The sequence below is a fragment of the Rhinichthys klamathensis genome, unplaced genomic scaffold (assembly GCF_029890125.1).
Source record: "Rhinichthys klamathensis goyatoka isolate OS25496 unplaced genomic scaffold, OSU_Roscu_1.1 h1tg000059l_1, whole genome shotgun sequence".
Taxonomy (NCBI): Eukaryota; Metazoa; Chordata; class Actinopteri; order Cypriniformes; family Leuciscidae; genus Rhinichthys; species Rhinichthys klamathensis.
Window position 1 is genome coordinate 8,614,938 of NW_026606604.1, and position 9,154 is coordinate 8,624,091.

The following is a 9,154-nucleotide window of genomic DNA, read 5'->3' on the forward strand; positions in this document are numbered from 1 at the left end:
CATGATAAGATCAAAATGCTACTATATGTTCCTCTCATCCACATTAATTACACAGATCATACCTCCACAAAATCAAAAACACAGCCACTATGATTCTCCAGGTCCATGTGGGTGAAGTTGAGCGCCACCAATTCACTGCGTGGCTGTCTGATGATATAAATACACTGCCTATTGTGAGCATAGTTATTAGGCCAGTTAGGAGAGATGATGATGCCTTCTGTGTCTGTAAAGACGCCTCCACAGCCTGGGTCAGCTGATGGCACACAGAGTAAATTGCATTACACTCAAGAAATGTGTCCCAATATTGCAAGACAGTTGGCTTTGCCCATTTGAACCTAGCATTGGACCTAGGATCATGTTCGTTTACAACATTTAGAATGTGACTCCTGACTTTTAATATCTATATAACTCCAATAAACTGCTTTATGAGCATTTAAAAGGACAGTATTCTACTGATGGATCTGTTCAAATGAACCATAACTCAGTTACTGGAATTACCGCTAATGCATTACAAATACAACACATCATTTACATGCTGTAAGAAGTAAATGCAAACAAGAAAATAGTGTCGTAAAATCAACTGTGGGTCCCGTTCAAAAGTTTGGGATCAATGCTTTTATTAAACAAGGACACATTAAATGCAGCGGGAGTAAAGACATTGATAATGTTACCAAATATTTCCATTTCAAATGAATGCTGTTCTTTTGAACTTTCTATTCATCGAAGAATCCTGAAAAAATGCATCACGTTTTCAGAAAAATATTAAGCAGTACAACTGTTTTCAACATTGATAATGTTTCTTGAGCATCAAATCATCAAATTAGAATGATTTATGAAGGATCATGTGACACTGAAGACTGGAGTAATGATGCTGTAAATTCATATATTTTGCCAGCTTTGCCAAATCCAAACTTTTAAATGGTAGCATACAGGTGTATTATCCTACGTAAAATGTCTGACAATCCCCCTGTCTTGTGTTTTGATGGAATGGACTTTACTTACATGGTGAGGTAGTGTATGTAATATGAAATCCCCAATCACTGATGCTGAAATCAGAGTGAAAGCGGATCCAGGCAGATGGTCCCGTCGTCTGTAGAGGTGGTGGCGACGCTGTACTGCAGTATTTTCCCAGAACTGTGTCCTCTGGAAGCAGTCCATCTCTGATCTAAAAAATAAAGCAGGAAACTGAAGAATTTAACACATACGCACAGAAAATAGTTCAAATTTTCATGTAGATCCAGGATGCAACAAGCATGTACCTCCAGGTAGTCAAAGTTACAGTTATCATGGTGCTCCAGACTGAGGGTGCCAAAAGCGAATGTGATGAGCAGACCAGGGTTCACATTCACTGTCCAATAACAGTCCCGGTTAGGTGGATAGTTACCTGGGTAACCGGGTGACTTGATGTCACCATATGTATTGGTCAACTCCCCACCGCACACTGGAGAGAAAAAAAAAAGGAATAGTGGAATGAGATCCGATTCATGCTAATGCAAATATTTGCTACTATCCCAAGGTTGGAAATCATTTGCACCATTTGCATTTGTTCCAGTCATTTTAATAGAATACCATGTGATTGGAGATTTTGCATAAGACGAAAGATTTCCCTATGCATATTTCACAATGGGATCTAGTTGAAAACCTAGATTCACCATGTTGACCGTCAGAAAGCTGCTTGGTTTGAAGGTGACTTCTGTCTGAGCTGTGCTTCATTCAATTTCTACATTACTGACTGTTGACTGACCCGCAAAAATCGAGCAAAAAATTAGCAAATTTTCCAGGACCTATTATGTTTTTTTACATTCTCAAGTCTGCAAAGTTACAAAGCACAAGTCCACTCCAAAAGGAACTAATCTTCACATCAGTGCGCACAGTTTCTGAACTCCCTGAAACGCCTTGATTGTAGTCTTGAGTTATTTTCCGGAAAGGAACTCGTCGCAACATTCTTCATTTAAATAATTCCAAACACAAAAAAGGCGAGGCCTGGTTTAGTTGCATTGGTAGTGTGTTGAAATTCTCAGTTATTATACTCAAACCGGTTGACCAATTACAACACACTGGTCCAGCCATCCAATCAGAGCACACTGCGCTTTTTGGAAGGAGGGGTGACAGAAACTAAATAGGGATGCGTTTCCCAAAGCCAACTATGGTTAGGGTTAAGTTCCATCATAACCAACACAACTCAAAAGAACTTGCGACCATAGCTGGCTTTGCCAGAGCAGTGTGCTCTGATTGGTCGGCTGGAACAGTGTCTTGTGATTGGTCAACCGGCTAACGATGCTTTTGGTAAACGCACCCCTGAGTATTACTGGGAGACTGGGAAGAGAAGTGCTGCAACAATGTCAAATATGTGAAAAATAATGTTTTTTTTTTAGAACTTTTAAGCATGAAAACCTTTTCTAGTATACCCTAAAAACAAAATCAAGACATTGTAAAAGATATGGCCTCTTTAAGGGCATTCTTTGTTTACCTGGTGCCTGGGATTGCCAGGCGACGGTGAAGCCACGTCCACTGACTGAATGATCGGAGCGGAACCAGAAGTACAGAGAATTATGAGAGCTGAAAACTTCGGCTGGGGCGGCAGTGCCGCAGTATTTCCCAATCATGTAAGCGGAGGCAGTCTCGCCATCGTGGACCTGCAGGAAATCGAAGTTGCAGGAGGCGCTGTTCTCGATGTCGAAGAACGGGAAGGTAATCCGCAGAATCTGGGAACAACAACCGAATACTGACCACAAGCACAAAACCAAGTAGCCCGGGTTTTTGAAAAAGTTCACTGATAACTTTACTAACCTTGCTAGGGTCGGTTCTGATGACCCATGCACAGGTGACCTGGTGATCATAATCACCCGTTCCAGGATTTGTAGGGTAACTGAAAGTGCCAGCTGGACTTTCCAAAACTCCTCCACACTCTGATGCACATAAAAGGTCATGATGTCACCATATGAAAAAACATATACCATCACATACTTACTCACTTGTGTAACAAACACACCTTGCTGTGGGGTTTGGCACTGCGGGCCCGTCCATTGGGAGGTGCAGGTACAGGTGTAGCCGTTGATGCCATCAGTGCAGGTTCCTCCGTTTTGGCAGGGATTGCTAGAGCACTCGTTCACGTTCTGATCGCAATTCTGACCCGCCCAGCCCGGGTCACAGCGACAGATGTAGCCACTGGCTGTATTCTTGAGAGATCAAGACAAAAAAAAAATATGCCGGCTGCTGCATTTTGGGAAGTTATAAGAGATTGCTAGAGATGAACACTAACCTCGCACTGGCCATTTACACAAGGATTACTAGTGCCACAAATGTCGCTGATCTGAGTACAACCCATAGGTCCATAACCATTACCCACGTAACCAGGAGGACAGGTGCATGATGGGATAATACTTCCTGGAAGGAGACCAAAAATTAAACCATTTATGATGCAAATCTTCTACTCAATTTTATTTTGCCTCAATATGTGGAAAGATTGATTTTGCCAATGATAGAGAAGATGAGACAAAACAAATGTGCATCCTGACCATAATTTAACTATTTTAAATCGAATATATGGCTGACGAGAATATTAAGAGAAAACATTACAATATATTACACACATATATAAACAACATATGTTTTTGAAGAAGAAAAAATAGAAATAATATAATAATTTCAAACAATATAATATGAGATGTACAACAAATGTAGTATTAAAAGAATGTACAGTATATGTGATGTTGTGATGAATACATAATGCACTAAAACGTAAACGATGAATAAACTCTAAAACAAAGAATTCATAAGAATTCTATTAAAATAGTGAACATGATAAAGTTTTTGGGGTCATGATAATGTTGTTTTTGATAAATATTGATGTTAAAAAAAATACGTTTTAATTTAGTTAGTAATTAGTTTATTTTTATGTGTTAGTTTTGTATTTTATGATTTGATTCTGTCATTGATTACAATTTTTAAATAATAAATTTAAATTACAATGGTTTTGTTTTGGGTAACACTTTATTTTCGATTTTAGACATTTTACTGTTTATAAGTAACTTTCCAAGAAATGAGAGTTAGTTGACATGTAGTTCCAAAGCTACTTATAGTTAGTAGAATGTCTAAAGTGGACTCAAAATAAAGTGTAATCAACAAATAATGTTATCTACTAAAATTAAAAGCCATTTTAGTCAGAGTAAAATTTACTCAAATTAATGAATATGACAAGATATTGACAAAAAAAAAACAGTAAAAACGGACAGAGATAGCAATAATGTATTTTATATCAGGAGGTGACATTGCAACATAAAGGTTGACACCCTTTTTATTGCTCCTGTTATAACATAAATGCTACTGGTCATGCGCTGCTGTAAAGGATAACTACAGTAAAGTAGTGGATTTGTGTTTGTATGCATGTGTACCTGGAGTGGAAGCACAGGTGGCCAGTGGATAACATCCTCCATTGTTAGTGGAGCAGATGTTGGCTTGAGTGCAAGTCTTCCCGTCTCCCTCATAGCCTGAGGACACACACATGGGGTCAGCAGTCTCATCTTACATTTAATGGCTATTTTAGCTCAATCATTTCAGTGTGTCTGGTCTTTCTCTGCAATCTAGCAGTCAATTGAGACTTGTAAAGCTGAATGTATTAGCAGGACTAGCAGACAGTACTGTCCTCAATGAACCCAGTAAATGCATCTCTCCACCTCTAGCTGTCCGTCTCCATCTCTCCCAGAGGGAATATAATGAAATTTCATCTGTCTCTTATTTGAAACATACTACACTGAGCAAAAAACATGATTTTACAAGCCAGCCTGTGCTGTAAGCAGGACAGAGGAACAACAAACATATGAGATGTACTAAAAATAGGCAGGTTACATTTTCCCAGCCATCTCTAACAGGAAATTATGAAGCAAAAGTGAATTTTAAAAAAAAGACAAGACCAACAGAACAACCTCAAAAGTTTGATTCTAAAGATTTAGATATTAAATGCATAGTTCACCAAAAACTATTTAAATTTCAGCACGTTTCTCACATAAAGCCATTATATGGCTTCGGAAGACTTGCCAATAAAGTGCACAAGACTACTTTTATGGTGAATTATTTTAAGAGTAACGCCCAGTTCTCAAAAAAACAAAACAAAAAAGCACCTTTTGCGTTCCGCAGATATGGGTTTCAAACAACATAACACCATTCAAAAGTTAGGAGTCAGAAATTGAGCTTTTTTTGTGTGTGTGTGTGTGCATTAAATTGATCAAAAGTGACTATTACAAGAAATAAAATGCAGTCTTGTTTTCAACATTGATAAAAATAAGTTTCTTGGGCAGCAAATCGGCATATTATAATGATTTCTGAAGGGTCATGTGACACTGAAGACTGGAGTAATGATGCTAAAAAATTCAGCTTTGAATCACAATAATAAATTACATTTTAGAATATATTAAAACAAAAAAGTTATTTTAAATTGTACAAATATTTCTTAATTTTCTGTTTTTACTGTATTTTTGATCAAATAAATGCAGCCTTGATCAGCAGAAGAGACTTTCAGAAACAGAGAGATCGTACCGACACCAAACTTTTGAACACTAGTGCAAGAATTTTCATTTTTGGGTGAACTATTCTAAGACAACAGGTCTTATGAGAATGAGGATGTGAGCTAAACCTGGAGGACACTGTCCACAGTGGAAGGAGCCCATGGTGTTGAGACAAGGCACCAAGGGGGAAGTAGAACAACCTCCATTGTTTGTGGCACATTCATCGACATCCTGGCAGCTGTAACCATTACCCTGCCATCCTGAGGAAAAGAAAAAATGAACTTCATGAAAAGATGTTCTTGATAAAAATCTGCTAGTCAGCCAAATGCCTTCACATGTAAATGCATTCATAATCTTCTACATAAACTATCTAAAAAAAAAGGGCATAAGTAATTGACATCATGGATATTGACATCATTGCAATAATCCTATGTGATGTGGCTCAGCTGTGCTGAGTGGTCAAACCTGCAGGGCAGGCGCCGCAGTAGAACGAGCCCAGAGTGTTGAAGCACTGCACAGGGGGGTTTGTGGAGCAGGGCTTGTTCTGGAGACTGCACTCATCAATATCAGCTGTGCACGCTGACACCCCGGGTGGAGACATCCAACCAGCATCACAGATACACTTATACTTGGGCTGAAAAGAGAAGAAAAAGACATGCACGTTGTTCCACAGCCATATGACTTTGTTATGTAGAAGGAGATATTAAGCAGAATGTTCACACTGCTCTTTAGCATACGTATAATGAAAGTGAATGGTGACCAAAATGCTAAAAAACAACAAAACTTTGTGTATATATTACTTATGTGCAGAAGTCATATACATGACACTATGTTTGGAGTCAGTAAGATTTTATTATTATCATATCAGACAATCAGCATATTAGAATGATTTCTGAAGGATCATGTGAGTAATGATGATAAAAATTCAGCTTTGCCATTACAGAAATTAATTACATTTAGAACTATATTAAAAAAGAAAACAGATATTTTAAATCGTAATAGTATTTCACAATATTACTGTTTTTACTGTATTTTTTATCAAATAAATGCAGCCTTGGTGATGAGCATAACAGACTTCTTTCAAAAACATTAATAAAATCTTACCAACCAAAAATGTTGAATAGTAGCTCGTATGCTAACTTTTTTTTAACTAAAATTATAGTCTATTCCTCCAATTAAAGCTATTATGATATTCAAATAAACTAATTTTATGATGCTCTTTGACATTTTTGGAGACTGGAAATTGGAAAAGGGTAACATGATCATCCTGTTAAACTGTCAGTGCCTTAAATTTTGGCATATACATCACACAAAACTATTGTATGACTTTAGGAGACTTGGAATACAGCGCACAAGTTGTATGGACCACCTTCATGACAGTCTTTTTATGATAAACTCTTAAAGGTACGACATGAGGGGGAGTACATGATGACAGAATTCATTCATTTTGGGGAGAGCCATTGTGTTTCTCTGTCCAAAAATGAACTGAAGAGAACTGAAAATGAATAAATACACATCATTTTGAATCACCTCATTGGGATTGACTCTGTCTGAATCAATGCACAAGCCGTGAACACACAGATCCTGACTTCCGCCTGCACAGTCATCATAGCGAGATGTACAGTGTGGACCGTACCATTCTGGAGTACAGGTGCAACTGATAAACAAAAGAAAAGAAAAACATGAACATACAAGTCTCATAAAACACCAAAAACCGCAAACAAGACATACAACGGAGGATTACGTGTAAGATCCGGGTGTATTCACACATGTGGCCCCGTTCTGACAGCCCAGCGGAGTTCCTGCTAACACCTGACACTCATTCACATCTACAGCACATGTGGGACCCTGAAGAGACAATGATCCAGGTGTCAGTCAATCACATATGAACAGGACAGAAGCACAGACGCCTATCTGAGTGACTGACCTGCCAGTTATCAGGACAGAGACAGTGAAAGGCATCCAACAAGTTCAAGCAGGTTCCTGTGTTCTGACATGGATTGCTGTTGCATGTCTTCCGCTGTACTGTCTATGAAATCAAGAATATCACACAACTGAAATGAAATCGTAAAGGCTGAAATGGAAGGCTTGTAAATCACATAAGCAATAAGCCTCGAGTGAATTTGATGATTACAGCAATACCTGTTCAATTGTCTGAACTTTTGACTCAAGTGTAGTCACTCTGGTGTTGAGCTGATTGAGCTGGTTTGTCACTTCCTGAGACGGGCCGCTGTTCTTGATGGTATTGATGTCATCTTTGTTAATTTTGATCTGGAACAGAGTTGCACTTGATTAAGCTTTATTACAACTTTTCCCGGATGCAAGGTGCTTCAATAACATACACAAAATGATTGATCTGTGCAGACTAGAATAAAGAAAATTGAATGTAAATGGAATAAAACGGAAAAAAAAAGAAAAAAAATGCACACGCATACAAAAAAACAAACAATGAAACTAAATACAAGTCAAAAAATTAAAAACATTAAAACAAAATGAAACAGAACAAAGCAAAATAACAAAAACAATTAAATATAAACTAAAAAATAAACTAAACAAAAACAAAACAAAAAAGCACACAAGACAACGAAACAAAACACTAGTAAAAATAAAACAAAAAACATTCAAACAAAATGAAACAAAAATTAAACACAAAAGACAACAAAACAAAACAAGTAAAAATAAAAAAATAAAAAAACGAAACAAGCAAGACAACAAACACAATTAAATATAAACAAAAATAAAACAAAACAAAATCAAACAAACTAAAATACAACAAAACAAAAAACATATACATATGTTACCCTAACCCTTTGGGATGTTTTTTTATTTTTATCAAAACCTAATTTCAGATTAAGTTAGTGATACTGACATCACTATAGCATCACAACATGCTTGACCAACAGAAATATTCACTTGTATCTTGCAGTTATTATTAGCCATCATTTTCCTCTAACAGACAATATCTGATGTTTCAGTCAAACTCACCTGATTTATCTGCTGGACGAGGTCCTCTGCTCCCACCTTCAAACTTCCCGTCCCTGAGGTTGTGAAGCGAATGTCTTTGTTGTAGCCAGCAGAGAATGTGAGGTGACCGTTCTCTGATATCATACGAGGCCTGCAAATCAATTACCACCAAGTAACTTCGGAAGGCACGTCCTCATTTAATTTCTAACTCGCATTCAAATTAATAATTCAAATTTTAGGTGGTCTCAAACAAGGAAATGTTTCAGTCTTTCCCAGCATCTTTCAAGCAAAAACTAATTCATTAAAAACATTTTTAAAACTTACTGGTCACTGCTGATGTCCCGTTTTTGTCTGTTGTGGGGTTGACCGCCACTGTCACACTGCAGTCCAGAGAGGAAGATGAGAAAGATGAAGGGCCAGGAGAAGCTCAGTGTCAAAGCCATGCTGAGAGAGCTCGTCCCAGGACGCTCATCAGACACTGTACTGAACCTTCACACCAAGATCTGCCTAAAGCCCAACCAGCCAGAGATGCACTTTGGCCCTGAGAAGTCCTAACACCACTGCATTTCCCAAAATCATTTATAAAGAACATGTAAGTGTCTAGAGGGCATTTAACTCAGCTGCATGCAGGTAATTTGACTTTATTGTGTGAGTGTCAGGGGCTGTCACATGTGTTTTGGAGATCA

General features: G+C 37.8%; 1 protein-coding gene across 1 annotated transcript in view; it reads right to left on the bottom strand.

The window, feature by feature from the left end:
• The window catches only part of cubn (cubilin (intrinsic factor-cobalamin receptor)), a 35,202-nt gene extending 26,161 nt beyond the window's left edge, over positions 1-9,041 (bottom strand). The window contains exons 1-16 of the mRNA XM_056249253.1: positions 8,793-9,041; positions 8,490-8,619; positions 7,647-7,775; positions 7,432-7,533; positions 7,249-7,352; positions 7,035-7,161; positions 5,970-6,138; positions 5,633-5,764; positions 4,395-4,490; positions 3,263-3,387; positions 2,993-3,179; positions 2,791-2,909; positions 2,471-2,705; positions 1,260-1,441; positions 1,003-1,165; positions 63-253 (exon numbers count right to left, since the gene is read on the bottom strand). Coding sequence (XP_056105228.1) covers positions 63-253; positions 1,003-1,165; positions 1,260-1,441; positions 2,471-2,705; positions 2,791-2,909; positions 2,993-3,179; positions 3,263-3,387; positions 4,395-4,490; positions 5,633-5,764; positions 5,970-6,138; positions 7,035-7,161; positions 7,249-7,352; positions 7,432-7,533; positions 7,647-7,775; positions 8,490-8,619; positions 8,793-8,911 — 2,310 coding nt within the window. The 5' untranslated portion in view covers positions 8,912-9,041. The remainder of the gene's footprint in view (positions 1-62; positions 254-1,002; positions 1,166-1,259; positions 1,442-2,470; positions 2,706-2,790; positions 2,910-2,992; positions 3,180-3,262; positions 3,388-4,394; positions 4,491-5,632; positions 5,765-5,969; positions 6,139-7,034; positions 7,162-7,248; positions 7,353-7,431; positions 7,534-7,646; positions 7,776-8,489; positions 8,620-8,792) is intronic.
• Positions 9,042-9,154: the final 113 nt, after the last annotated feature.